General features: G+C 38.0%; 1 protein-coding gene across 2 annotated transcripts in view; it reads left to right on the top strand.

Annotated features, from left to right (window-relative positions):
* SLC44A1 (solute carrier family 44 member 1) overlaps positions 1-15181 on the top strand; it is a 117392-nt gene continuing 102211 nt past the window's right edge. Inside the window, exon 1 of one of the 2 annotated variants that reach the window (XM_087716220.1) lies at positions 1-314. In XM_087716220.1, the coding sequence (XP_087572346.1) occupies positions 285-314 (30 nt within the window). In that variant the 5' untranslated portion in view covers positions 1-284. The remainder of the gene's footprint in view (positions 315-15181) is intronic. The other variant, XM_087716221.1, reaches the window with a different exon arrangement.

Below are 15181 nucleotides of genomic sequence, written 5' to 3'. Positions count from 1 at the left end.
GCGCTGCCGTTGGGATGCGGGTGGAGGGGTAAGGGACGAGGAGCTGCCGCCGCCTCAGAGAAAGGGTGTTGAGACGCCGCTGCGGACTCGGAGCGGCGGTTTGAGCTCACGAGCGGTCCCTCCGGTGGCGCAAGGAGCCCTTCCTCGCCCCCCTCCCTTCCCTCCCTTCCTCCCCCCCCCCGTCGCCTCGCTGCCGCCGTTGCCCTGGGGCCGGGCGGGCGACCGGGAGACCGCGGCGCTTGGATGCCTGGAGCTCGCAACAGAGACCTAACCCCGAGCCCGCCATGGGCTGCTGCGGGAGCGCCGCCTCGCAGGTAAGCGCGAAAGAGTTGCTCTCTTGACAGACACCCCCCCCCATCACAGCCCTTGTATCCTGTTTTTTTTTTTTTAAGTTCAGGGAGATTCCCCCCCCCCTGCATTCTGTCCTCTGGGGGGGGGAACCTCGTTTATCTCCCGACCGAGCCCCCCACCCCGGCTGGTTTTGTTTATCCGGTTTTCTCTTTTTTCTTCCCCGCCTTCCGATGGGCTGCCAGTAACTTATTGCCACCTAAAACTAAATTGTTTTGGAAAAAGTGCCCTGGACTTCCTGAATCGCCACCCCCACCCCTTCCTTATCTGCTCTCCTTTCACGTTTGGTTCTCTCCTCTTGAGCCGCTTCCCGGGGTTGCAAATCCGGATTTGAGCACAAGATATGAGTCGGATTGCTACCACCGCGGCTGCTACCTTCGTTTTATTTGATAAAGGTAGGCTCAGCTTGAGATAGAAAACTGTGTGACAAATATATGTATATATATGTGACACATATTAAATAAAACGTTAGGAAAGCATTTGCCCCGCAGAGCCTTTGGGTTCTTCCTGTTTAAACAAAAAAAATATATCTAATAATTAGTAAGAGAAAGATGACAGCTGTCTGATTTCTTCAGCATCCTCCCCATCTTCTGGTGTTAGCTTTTGGTATCCTAGCCTTTGCTCAGTTCTTTGTCCTTCATTGGACCAGAATCTGAACTTTTATTGGCCTGTTGCTCGCTTGTTCCACATTTGGCTTTCCTCCGTTGAAAACCTCTGGTTTGAAATGCCTTATTTTGAATATGCTTAGGGGTATTAAGAGTATCTTTTGTTTTCCTCCTTCCCAATCTTCTGCTCCTAGTTTGCTTTTTATATTATTGTTTAATAATGGCCTAATATTTGATTTGATATCCTTTCTGCAAGTCTTAATGATGACAATGACAAATCAATTCATAACTATCTTTTCTTTAATTTGGGCAAATCTACTTCCAAATCTGTCTCTCATCAATATCCTACAATTCTTTTAAATTCAATACGTTTGGTATGATATGACCATTTTATCTTGCAAAAATGTCTGATCAGTAGGTTACAGCTGTAACCTAGTGAGGATTACCTACATCCAGGTAAAACATTGCAGTTCCTGTATCATATTGCTTTCTTCCAATATCCAGTTGTCTTTTATGTGCCCTTAATAACTCAGGAATGGCTATCCTAATAATAACCTCTGTATGTATAATTTTTGTAATAGTTATCTGCACAGAATAAGGATGTAAGTCATAACACATTGATTTGACTCATTTGTGTAACACATTGATTTGATTCATTTGTGTGTTGTTGGGGGTTAGTTTTAGTTTGATTCAGTATGAGGATGGAATTTGTTGAAATTGAACAATTGAAGCCCTCAATCACTAACATTTTCTTGCTGGAAGTAGAGGTGTTCCAACTTCAAAATACTGAAAACTATCCATTTTGTGTTCAAAACACTTTCTCACTCATCAGGATGCTTATGAAATGTAACATTAGAAAAAGTTCAAAACAAATATTTTGCAAGCACCTATTTTTAATTTGGATTAGTATTTATGGGCACAAGTTGTTAGAAAGGCATTATTCCAGGAGGAATAATCTCAAGTGAAATAATTATCTTTGCAGGTATGTTCTCTTAATTCTTCCAGGTATTTTTGTAGTGTTACACAATGTTTTACTGAGCTATGGGAAATTTTATTTCTCCAATGATAGGCATAGTTAATTAGTTTCAGTCTACTTTCTCTGATTTTCTGTTCCTGTCTAAATAAAAAGCAGTTTGTCAGTGTTCTCTCTGTCCCACTATCATTTTTCATTGACGTATTCTTTCTTTAGTGTCTGTAGAGAGAAACTTCAATCCAAACATGGAACTGGTAGTTTATTACATAATAACACTTCATATATTTGGGTGTGGTTGGAAACTAGATGTAGTAGATATTCCACATTCCAAATTTTGGGGTTTTAAATGTATAATGAATCAGCATTGTGATGACTACCATGTCTTAGTCGAATGGATATATATATGTAAGACGGAGAAATCAGATCATCTTTGAAGATGAAGTCAAGCCATTGTGGTAGATCATAAAGTACACTATTCTTTCTTGCTAGTTTAAACTTGTTGTTTTAATACATGGACAAATGAGAACTAGTTAGTAATTTTTGATCTTAGTACCAAATATACATATTTTTTATTTCCTCCTTCTCAAAATGCCTATTGAAATATTTTGGCCTTTTGCTATCATTTGTTTGATTTTTCTGAAACAAACTGCTTGCATTAGTGTCCATTACATAGTGTTCATGTACTTCAATAATGAGACTGTGCATTCTGTGGTTTTGGATTTTGCAGTTCTGTAAATAGTCAAGCCAGGTGGCAGCAGCAGATAATGAGCCATTAGATGGGATTTTGGTTCTGTTCACCTCCAATAATTCTGTTCTGAGATGACTGAAAAACAGCAATGGCTTAGTTAGCTTTAACAAATTCTTGATGCGTGTTGCCTTAAAGCATAGCATCAATTGTTCAACTTGTGTATTATCTTTTCTAGGACCCCCCACCCCCTCCAATTCTTTACCTCCATACCAGTTTATCAACACATTGGATTTTCTTTTCTTGTGGAGCTTTCACTTCAGGTTGAATTGGTTCCCTGTCTTTTGACCTATGTCACTTCTGTCAAATTGCTAGATTTTTCTTACTTAGACCATCACCTTTGTAAAGAAAAACACTGATCTATTCTGTGCATTCACTAATAATAACTGCATCCAGTGCAATCTTTGTGCTTATTACAAAGCTTTGTGTGGGTAGTATATACTACATCAATTCTTGAACCTTTTGTTCATATGTTGTCTCTTAAATGATTTTTTTTCATTTTTCTGTATATTTCACTCCTTCAGTGTTCCATATATATTAATCTTGAATATAAAGAGTATAAAGGACTTTTCAAAATATACTTATCCTGATTTATATTTAAATATTTAAACTATTATCTACATCTGAATTTAATGACTGCAGGGAAATGGTTGGAAAAATTGCCATTGCATTTAGAACAGTATTCATATAGCTTCCTAATCTCTATCTGTTCACGTAAAGCAGTTTAATAATTATCTCGACATACTGTTTTTAATCTCTGTTTTTTCCTAATACTTTAAACTTTATCTTGATATTATTATTTTTTTAATCCAGCTTCATTTGAAACATTTTCTATCCCACTCAATTCATTCTGTGGAAATAGTTCAGTCAAGTTTTGCTGCTTCCATTTTATTTTTCTACTTTGCAAAATGTCAAATCTCATTTTAAGTTTCCATGGCTGGATTTTTTTTCCTATAGTCACATAATCTTTAACAGTTATTATAAATTCTGTAATACATTAAATCTTAAAAATCCCATTTCAATTTAACACTTTTGTAATCCCTTTAAATGCTGAAATCCCACTTTTAATATTCTGAATGTAACCAGGGAGTGGGATGGGAAGTTTCTTTGTGAAGAAAAACAGAACATAAATGAAACATACATATCTTTATTCATATCTATACTATCACTGGATGTGTTCCCTTCCTTTCTTGAAAATGACATCCTAAATATAATAATTTCACCTTGCAGCAACATATTTGTAATCACTAAAATGAAAGGGAAGGTTCAAGCCTGTCTGAAAGCAACAGTCTTCACTCTCACAGTATATTTGTTAGGTGAAAAACCCAATGTATACCGTATTTATCGGCGTATAACACGCACCGGCGTATAACACGCATCCCCCATTTTAACACAAAAATTTGAGTAAAATTTTTTTTCATTAAAAATAAATGACTTGGAAGCTCGGAACTTAATGTTGGATTAAAATTTATAACATTAGAACATGAATTATAACATTAACTCCTCTTAAAAGGCAAATATGAAATGAAAAAACACCTCTTTGAGCAAAAAGTTATTTCCATTTTCTTCCTTATATAATATTTTCTGTTTCAACATAAAGTGCCTTCCTTCCTTCCCTCCCTCCCATCCCTTTCTTTATGTTTTCTTCATGCTTTCTTTTCTTTTTCCTCTGCTCTTTTTAAATCCCCCCCCTTCTTCTCCTCCTCTACATTTAGGTTGGATTAGTTTGTACAACGGTCATCAAACTTCTGAAGTAAAAATAAATAAATAAATCATATTTAAGAAGAAGAAGAAAAAGGAAGACGTTTTTAGTTAAGTCAAACGTTTTAATAAAAGTTTCATCTTTTAAGATTTGTCCAACACATCCAATTGTAACCTTAACAGTAAAGAATATCACCCCAGCTGCTAAAGGTTCAACCAGTCTGAGAACCATTGAAAAGACAACAGTGCAAAATCCAAAAGACACAACTTCCTCACCGCCATTGCTTTGGTACCAAATCTTTGAGGAAGGGGCTCCAGAAAGAAGGAGGAGGAGGAGGAGGAGGAGGAGGAGGAGGAGGAGGAGGGAACCAAAGAGAGGCTTTTACCGAGTCTGCGCCCCACAGCCAGGACCGTCCTTGCGCCTCCAGCCGCGTTTCTTCCCCGCAAAGCCCTTCGGGCAACCCGAGAGTTCCGCTTGATGCCAGAAGGGCTTTGCAGGAAGAAACGCCGCGTTTCTTCCTGCAAAGCCCTTCTGGCGTCAAGCGGAACTCTCGGGTTGCCCGAAGGGCTTTGCAGGAAGAAACGCCGCGTTTCTTCCTGCAAAGCCTTTCTGGCGTCAAGCGGAACTCTCGGGTTGCCCGAAGGGCTTTGCAGGAAGAAACGCGGCTGGAGGCGCCAGGACGGTCCTGGCTGTGGGGCGCAGACTCGGTAAAAGCTCTCTTTGGTTCCCTCCTCCTCCCCCTCCTTCTACAGTCTGTGTGACGCTGCCGCCAGGCTGAGATCGGCGTATAACACGCAGGCAGGGTTTAAGCTTCCAATTTTAGTTTTAAAACTGCGTGTTATACGCCGATAAATACGGGTAAATGAATTAATCTAGTCACTGAAGAAAAGCAAATCTTGAAATCCTTAAAGGGATAAGATAGAGCCATAAATCTTATTCTCATTCCCTGATGATCAGATACTTGTTTGTTTTCTGGAGAAATTTTGTATGGTACAAAATTATATGAAACAGAAAATTCAGGAGTCCCTAACTTTGTGGGCTCCATGAGAACATTTGAATACCAAGTGCATGATACTTTCTCAAAATTGCAATTTGAGTGTCAATCACACAAAACACCAACATATCAAACAACAAACAATCCATTGAGCAGCACTCACTCTTCAGTTTATTTGTTAAGACTACTGTACTTTTGCAACATGGAAGCTTGCCCTTTGTTGCAGTTGTTCTGGTTGCTTTTTAATTGACTAAAAAATCAGGAAGGATTGAGAATTTTGACTTAAATTACCGGTAACTAATTTAAGAAAGCCAGTTTGGTGTAACAGTTACATATATCCCTAGGCTAGAAACTGGAGAAATGAGTTCTATTCCTGCCTTAGGCACAAAGCCACTTGGGTGACTTTGGGCCAGTCACTTTCTCTCAGGGCTAGGAAGGTGGCGATGGCAAACCATTTCTAAAGAACCTTGCCAAAGAAATTGCAGGGATTTAACTAGGCAGTCTCTGAGAATCAGATACAATTGATTGGAAGCAAAACAAACAAACAAACAAAAACCCACCCCCAAACAAACCTAGCTTAGGTCATGTAGAGCTTAAATTTATTTTTTCTAGAAATCCCAAGTATTTCTGTGTTTTAAATTTAAAAGTGGGGTCATATGACACATACTTTAATAGTTGCACACTTTTCTGAAGTCCTTAACTGTGAAATCTTTGCAGCATAAGGCTATTAGGAACAGTGGAGAAATTATTTTATTATATTAATATCTAAAGATGTTTCCTGCAGAGAAAGACAATATAAAGTTTTCATGTAATTTACAAATCAAAGATTTTTTCCCCAGTCCAGTACCCTGGAAATTTCTTTTACTGGAGGGATTAAATGCACATGTGTGTGAGCATATACACAATTTGTATGTTCTGCTATTTGGTTCTTATTTTTCTCTTTGCTACTAATCTATATTATTTAGTTTACTCTGCCAGCTATTTATTTGACTTCTGCCACTTCTCATTTAGGACTAAAGATGGTGGAAACAGTGCAATATGTGCAGGTCTAAGAATGCCAATATATTATTTGAAAGTGATGGCAGAAATTGCCTCATGGTACAAATAGAAATTTATGTTTGACTTTCGCCATTTTTCAGGCAGGTAAAAAACGAGTATTGCTGTCTTACCTGGCAATATGGTAATGGCAATATACAAAATGTAGAATCTGTAGAACATTTGGGAAAGTATCTAACAAAAAGTTGCTACATGAACTCAGTGGTATTACATTTTCTCAAAAGAATTTTTCCATACATAAATGACAAACCTATACAACCATAGCTATCCAAGATACATGGCTAGCAGTAAGATAATTGAATTTGTATTTTCAGAAGTAAATTTTTCATGGAAAGCTTATGAGATGTCTGGATTTTCAATAGAAAGTATGCATATTTGTTGGTTTTCTTATTCCTTTTCCATTTTTGCTAGGAAATTGCAGGGTCCATTTTTTTTATTCTGGCCTTGGAAATAAAACTGAACATGCAGAATTAATACTATAATAGCTGTATAGCAATTCTTCTTTTGTAGGCTGTTACCAGCAAGTATATCAGCTATAAAGTGCAACATATATCTGGCTATTTTATAAATTATAAGGATTTCTGATCATGATGCCTAATTATTTAACAATGATTGTAGCAAATGACCCCATCTATCATTATATTAAAAGTGGAAAAGGCTTGAGGTAAGCAAAATGTAGTTGTTTTTTGTGTGATCAATGTATTTTGCTCAGAAAATGAATGCTGCATTTCAGAATTCTTAAACTGAAAATGTATAGAAGCAGTGAATAATTCTTGAGATTTTAAAGTAAAACACAGATCCCAAGTAGGAAAATGAAAGATCTCCTTGAATGTTGCTCAAGCTTTTAGGAAAAAAGGTTGGATATAAATCTAATAAATAAATAGTGTTTCTAAAGTCTACACATGTAGACAATGAACTTCTACAAAGAGTATTCAAAATTATAGAAATGTAATGTATTTGTACTGAAAGTGTTGTACTGTTTCAAAAGACCTTATATTATGTATATTTTGCCAACCTGTTATTTTTCTCCTATACTATGGTTATCATAGAATTATAGGATTTAAAAAGACCTTGAAGACCTTTAAGGTCAACTGTCTCTCTGGCGCAAGAATCTTGAAAATTTCTAGTGATGAAATGCTGATGACTTTAGTAGATTGGCTATTCCACTGATCAGTAACTTTGATAGTTAGGAAATTCTTCCTTGTTTCAACTTTGGATCTCTTACTGTAAAGGTTTCACCCACTGATTTTTGTCTTATCTTCCAGTGTTCTGGAAAATAAATATACCCTTCTGGCCTGGGGACATCTGTTCATGTATTGGAAGACTATTATCATGTCTCTCCTCAGCCTTAACTATTTAAGGCTAAGCATACCTAAATCCTACAAACTGTTTTATTCTGGGATTTAGCCTCCAAGACATTTACTATATTTGTTGATCTTCTCTGCCTTCTTTCCAGTCCCCCAGTGTCCTTTTTTATATTAAGGAGACAAGAGCTGGAGCCAAGGTGGCGCGGTGGTTAAATGCAGCACTGCAGGCTACTGCTAGATCAGCAGGTCAGCGGTTCAAATCCCACCGGCTCAGGGTTGACTCAGCCTTCCATCCTTCCGAGGTGGGTAAAATGAGGACCCAGATTGTTGGGGGCAATATGCTGACTCTCTGTAAACCGCTTAGAGAGGCCTGAAAGGCCTATGAAGCGGTATATAAGTCTACTGCTATTGCTATTGCTACCGTATTCAAGGTGTGGTCTGAACCAGTGCAGCTGCAGCATGGTTTTTATCATTTTCCAATATCTTGACATTATAAGTCACTAGGAGTTGCTTGCTCTTATCTGATTCATTTTTTAATTTTTTAAACAATTATTTATATCCCACCTTTACTACTACTACTACTGGTTAATCTTTGGTGAGATTTACAGCCTTTGGGGCTGGTTGGTAGCTTAACAGCTCGAGTCCTAACCAAGGACCTAAGAACTGTTAAGGTAACATCGGAAGATATAAGCTGTTCCAAGTAGGGTTGTTTTTTGTAGAATCAGAATCTTCAAGTCTGATAAATTTAGAATTTCCAAATAGTGAGGTAGCTCTTTAGGTATTGCTCCAAGGGCTCCAATTACAATCGGGACAACACACGATTCCCCCCCCCCCACAGTTCACTCAATTTCAATTTGCAAGTCACGGTGGTGGTACTACTACTACTAGTACTTCTACTACTACTACCACTACTACTACTGCTAGTACCCTGTTTCCCTGAAAATAAGACCTCCATGGATAATAAGCCCAATCGGGCTTTTGAGCACAAGCTCTAAAATAAGCCCTTCCCCAAAAATAAGCCTCCCTGAAAATATTGCAACACAGCAGCAAGCATGAGGTGACCATGCTCGCCGCTTCCTGCACCTCAAAAATAATAAGACCTCGCCAAAAATAAGGCCAAGTGCTTATTTTGGGGTGAAAAAGAAAACAAGACCTCATCTTATTTTCGGGGAAACACAGTATTATTCAAATAACTCAAAGATATGAATATATCCAACATAACGTCTACCTCATATTTTCCCCTCAACAACTCTATGATGTGGGTTAGGCTGAGAGAGAGTGACTGGGCCAAGGCTGGCTTTCGTATTAAAGGCAGGACTTGAACTCATGATCTTTTGCTTTCTAGCCCAATGCTTAACCACTGGACCAAACACAATTGTGGCTCTCACAGATGCGACTGGTAGTCAAAATCTATAATTGTATTTATAAGTGGTGTCTAAAATTGCCCCAACTACAAATGGAACTGGAAAATAATTCTTGAGGATAAGAAAATAAAAGTCTATGCTGTGTTTAAGTATCTTACAACATTCACAGCAGGAATATAATAAATTAAGAATGTGTGTTTCAAATTCAAGTATAAATTTTCATATTAATATGCAGTTGTTAAATATGTGATCCCCCCCCCCAATATGTGTATAAGTAAGATTTAAAGCCACATAAAACAGGGGAGCCATTAGAGCCAATAAGGTTTCATTTTTGGATCCTGGTTAGCAAAATACAGGGATTTGCTTTATTGTCCGTTTATTTGAAATGGCCCTCCCCTCTTTATGTGAAAGGAGAGATATGAATGGCTTTGGTTTTAACGTCTAATGGCCGTGTCATAAAAAATAGTAGAATATATTAATAGAAATCATAGTCCACTTAAGCGGACGGCTGTCTTAAAGCTAAATAATAACTTTAAAATATGTAAAATACTTAACTCAGTCAGAGCACTTTTTCTAAAACACTATATACTAAGCAAGTCATTCTAGGTTCAGATTACTGTCTTTTTTTAATAGTATTATTTACAACCTCCTAGCCTTAAGTAGTTGTTCTTATCCATTATTAAACATTTTGATGGACTGTGTATGTTTCTCCATATGAAATCTACCCCCCCCATTTATATTTCCTTTACTTATAAGTTACTTCTATAGTGTAATCCATGTTTTCTAAATTAGAAAGATAGATTCCTTTTGTAAATTTAGCCAGTAAGTCTGTGGGACTACTTAGGATGCTATTTAATCCTTAGTTTTTAGAGAAAATTATTTGTGCTGCAGATACAGAACATGTAGAAAACAACATTGTTTTATAAATTTTAACAGGCTGCTAAAATTGTTCGTGAAATAATCCAATAAGATTAAAATGCAATATAAATAAAACACATAAATGGATATGTTTTAATTGAATAGAAATTTATGTCTCTCTCCTCATTACTGCATTCGTACAATGTCCTGGTCATAATTCTCTTTGAACTCAGACTGATTTTTGAACAATCAGTTCAAGGTTTTAAGAGATATGTGACATACAGTGAAACACATATACCCAGACATCCATTTTCTCTTTCATCCACTCACTTGAAAAAAAAACAACAAGAATAATACATGCTGAATAATAAATAAAGATGGATGGGTTTCTGAGTTGTAGAAAATGATTTTATACCTGCTGACCTAGAACTTTTTAAATGTTGAAGATATATTTTCCATTAATTACAAATTTTAGCATAGATCCCTAATAAAAAGATAATAAAGGGAGAGACAGTTTGATCTAGTGATTAAGGCATCAAGTTAGAAAGCAGGAGACTGTGAGTTCAAGTTCTACCTTAGTCATGAAAGCCAACTGGGTGACTTCGGGCCAGTCACTCTTATTCAGCCCAAGCCACCTCACAGGGTTGTTGTGTGGAAAATTGGAGGAAGATGGATTAGACATGTATGCCGCCTTGAATTGGGCAGGATATAAATAAAACAAACAAATAAAATAAGCACTTTTCATGTATTTATATAACCAAATGGTAGACAAATACTGACTTCTGAAGTTCACAGAATTCTTTCTAGTGTAACAATGAAAAGATTGTTGTTGCCATTTCTTCAGTAACTATAAAAAATTAGATATAGGAAGCAAACTTTTCTTCCTTTTTGTGACCTGAGTTGGTCACATAGAGCTGTCCATGCAGTTGTTGATTGCAGTTGATCTCCAACTGCTTTGGTATTATTTCTACTATGTCTGATTGTATTATAGACATGATACTCAGCTTGTACTGCCAAACCTGTTGTTTAAGTAAAATTTCTTGTTGCCAGTAACAACCAGATAAATATTAAAATCAAGGATTGAATTAATCTGATTTTGTCACCAAAATTAACATAGTATTTGACATATTGGAAATATTTCAGTGAAGAAGTAACATAGTGACAAACAGAGAAAGAAGACATTTGAGATCTAAAAATCTGGACATGACAGAATCTAGAAGAGATAATGGGTTGGCATTTTTCAAAAAGTGAAAAAAATATTAAAAGAGAAAGAATGTTTACCTTAACCAGTGATAACAACAAAAATAGTTATTTGGAGCAGCTTTGTTCTCTACCTTAAATTAAAAACCCTCCTGTCAGGAACAAGACTATTTAGTTGTTTTGTAGAGAACATGTTTAGCATTAAATATTAATATTCTGCAGTACATTTCATCTCAACCTCTACTTCAACCATATACTTGTACATTATCCTCCCAATATTTCAAAGACAGCATAAAATTTCCTGGATTTATTCACTGCACTGAGTTATAATGAGTTCTTTAGTTTTTTATTTAGCATATTGTTTTACCCTAATTGGGTAGTTAGCACAAAGATGTGCAAAATGGAACAGTTTGTTTCTAAAACATTTTGGTTTTTTTCTATTGGAATATTGTCCCTCCTTCCCAATCTTACCATTACTGGATGGTTCATTCATTTCCATGTGTAAGTTTTTCTGAAGAGGAAATGCTTCATGATGTTTCAGACATTATTAGGCCCATTGTTTGTTTTGTTTTGCATTTTTTATTCATGAAGTTCTGTACAGTTTTTTTCTTTTAATGATCCTGCAATCCCTTGCTTCAGGGTGGGGGGTGGGGACTGATTGGGGCTGAGCGTTTACTGGCTGGCTGCTCTTCCTGGTGCCTATGCGGACTTCACAGCACTGTTGCAATTAAGAAATGTTGATAAAGACATCAGGCTAGAAACTGGGAGACCATGAATTCCAGTTTTGCACAAAATCTGCTGGGTGACTTTAAGTCAGTCATTCTCAACCCTGGGAATGAGGCAAGGGCTCTTCTGAAGAACCTTGCAAAAAAAAAAAAACCGATAGCCAGACACTCCCAAGTGTTGGAAGAAATGTCCATCTGGGTTCAGTTCCAAGTGGGGAGAAAGACACTGGAAACATGAAGGATGATTGGAAAGATGGTTTAATGGTGGACAGGACTACATAGTTTGAGGTCCTGGGCAATCGAGCGCATGGATGAGAGACACAGAGAAATTTGTACCCTCTCTTGGATCCCACCTTGGAGCTTTCTGTTCCTGTGTAAGGGCAGGTATCCTGGTTGGTTGTCAGACTCCCATGGGGCCCTGCAGGGGTAACTTTGTAGGTTGTCTTGAGTCCCAGGCTTGGTTGAATCTTGCTGGATGATGAGGTAATGAAGCTAATCCTATTATGAGGGTGAAAGTCTTAATCTCATCACCCTGGAGCTAAAGTTGGGGGCAGTGAGCTGCTTTGTCTCTAAAAACATGTTTCTCCTTTTCTCATCCAGGAAAATATAATATTCTGCCTTTTGAGTATTTCCTAGAAAATTTCATTCTTCTAGGACAGCAATGGCGAACATTTTTTGGCTCGCGTGCCATAAGGGGGGAGCGAAGAGGGGCCATGCGTGGGCATGCCGCACTCATAATGCAACATGCGACCCCCAGTCCGCATACGTGCATGAGAGGGGCTCCCCCCATTTTTTGTATGCTTTTTTCGCCCTCCCCAGGCTCCAGAGGCTTTATAGGAACCTGGGGAGGACAAAAACAGCCCCCCTGGAGGCCCTCCGGAGGCTTCAGGGACCTCCGGAGGACTAAAAACCAACCTATGAGCAAACTGGAAGTTTGCTCGTAAGGTGGCTTTTAGTCTTCTGGAGGCTTCAGGGAAGCCGCCTGAAGGTCCCTGAAGCCTCCGGAGGGCTTAAACAGACCGTATGAGCAAACCGTAAGTCTGTTCCCGAACTTCTGGTTTGCCTATAAGGCCTTTTTTTTTTGCACTCAGAGGCTTCAGGGCCCTCGGGGGGGGGGGAGCTCTTTTCGCCCTCCCCAGGTTCCTATAAAGCCTCTGGAGCCTGGGGAGGGCGAAAAATGGCTTTTAAAAATGATGAACTTTTAAAAATGCTGAACTAGCAGAGCATGCACGCTGGCCAACTGGCAGGGCAATGCCTCGCGTGCCTGGACAAATGGCTCCACGTGCCATAGGTTCGCCGTCCCAGTTCTAGGAGATGGGTGGGCACTAATTTTTTTACACAAGAATCAGACACAATTGAAGAGGTTTAAAAAATAACCTCTTTGGGGAATTGAAGTTCAACTAGCCGAAATGCTCTGTGGAACTGGATGTGCATGAAAAGGGGAGGGGGAAAGTATTTTGTTTCAAACCCAAATAAATACATTTGAGAGTTTTAGCAAATCAATCTGATTTGCTGTGGTTGGCTGTAGTTTGATAGAACTGATACTGGAACATGTTGCTTGTTCTTTGGGCAAATCAAGATTCAGAGTGTTCTTGTGGGAGTAAGCAGGGTCTTCTTCTTTTCTCCTCCTCTTCTTCTGCATGGCCAGCCTGCTGATCTTTGCAGCACCTTAATTTCCCTTTGTTTCCGAGCCACATCATTGTCTTTAAGCAAGTCTACGTCTTTGTCTTCAAGCATGCATAACCGGCCAGCTTGCCTTCCTGACATCATCCTACTGCCTGCCTTTGCTTACTCCAAGGATACCAGTGGCAACAGCTAATAGCGGTAGGGAAAGGAAAACACTGGGAGGATTGCAGATGGGTAGGCTGATTGGATATGCTGCACTTGAAGCCAAAGACAGTGTCATTATCATCATCATCAACAGCAACAACAGGAACAGCAGTAATTAATTTGACTTCAAGTGCAGCATATCCAATTTGTCCTTTCCTGTTTCTCTCCCCCGGCCAATACTTTCCGTTTCCTACCTCTTTGCCGTCAATGTCCGTAGTTCAGGCATGGCATATACAGGTAACCCTTCTGTCCCTCTACCAATCTTCCCAGCATCTTTCTTTTACTTTACCCTCCCCCCTTTTGATGATGTGTTTAGTTTTACCCTTTTTCTGTCTTTCTGACCAAAATGTTCTGCTTGACACGAACAACCCATGTTCTATGCATGGAAGATTTTGCATATCCCTTGCTTCTATTAATAGATAACCAGATAGGGAAACTTCAAATTAGCTATTAAGGTGATATGGTATTAATTTATCAATCTCTGTTACTATAATTTCAAATTTCTAAATTAACTCTCATGGAGCATGCTCCTCAATAGAATATAGTTTTCTGTAAGTTTAATTGCATTAGATAAAACTTATGTTGGATGATAGATGAAGGATTTGTCATAACTAATTATCATGGTGTGAACATACTGACTATATACGGTACTTTGTAATCTACGGAGTATATAGTAAATACTAGGGCTATGCAATGTTTGGAATTAGATTCTCTGTAGATATTTTAAGAGTTTCTAGTGGCCCACATCTTTCACATAACCACATTTTCTTAACAGAGCTGTGTCTTTTCTTGGAATTACCGTATATATTTGCCATCCATAGAGACTTCTATTGGCTAAATCTTATTAAATAATCAAAACCTTGAGTATGTGTAGTCAAAAGAGGTATCTGTAAATACTTGAAGTTTTGTCATACACTAGATATTTTGAGTTAGTTCTCCAAACCTCCAGAGCGTAAGAACTGTGTGGTTGAAGCTTTTCAGAGGGAGATCCAAACTAGGGAAAAATTTATTGACTGTGAAAGCATGTTAAGCATTGCATAGCATGTTATGGGGGATCCATCACTGGATGTTTTCAATCATTTTTAGATAATTTTAGATAACCATTTTTGTGTCCTTTTAAAAGTTAAGTTCCCAATAAAATAGTTTCAGACTTCAGTGTCGTCACAGAATCCTTTTGTATGAATTCACAAATGGTTACTTAAAAGAGTCAATGTTTTAGCTGTATGAAAAGTTTCTTATGCTGAAAGTTAATTTATTCTAAAGCTTCCATTCTAGGTCCTCTGAAAAGTGATTGAAGGGACTAAAATGTTTAGCTATGAAAAAAAGATTTTTTCCAGAACTTCCGGAATATCTCCTATTGATATGATAATGCCAGAATGTGTCCTATATGCTAAGACTTTTGAAATACCTGGAAGGTTGTCATAAAGAAAAATAGGCATAACAATTGGTTGAAATTACAAGAAAGCAGATTGAC

The sequence above is a fragment of the Thamnophis sirtalis genome, unplaced genomic scaffold (assembly GCF_051295495.1).
Source record: "Thamnophis sirtalis isolate CommonGarterSnake01/CBP01778 unplaced genomic scaffold, rThaSir2_p1.2 scaffold_5, whole genome shotgun sequence".
NCBI lineage: Eukaryota > Metazoa > Chordata > Lepidosauria > Squamata > Natricidae > Thamnophis > Thamnophis sirtalis.
This window is presented reverse-complemented; position numbering and strand designations above follow the sequence as displayed.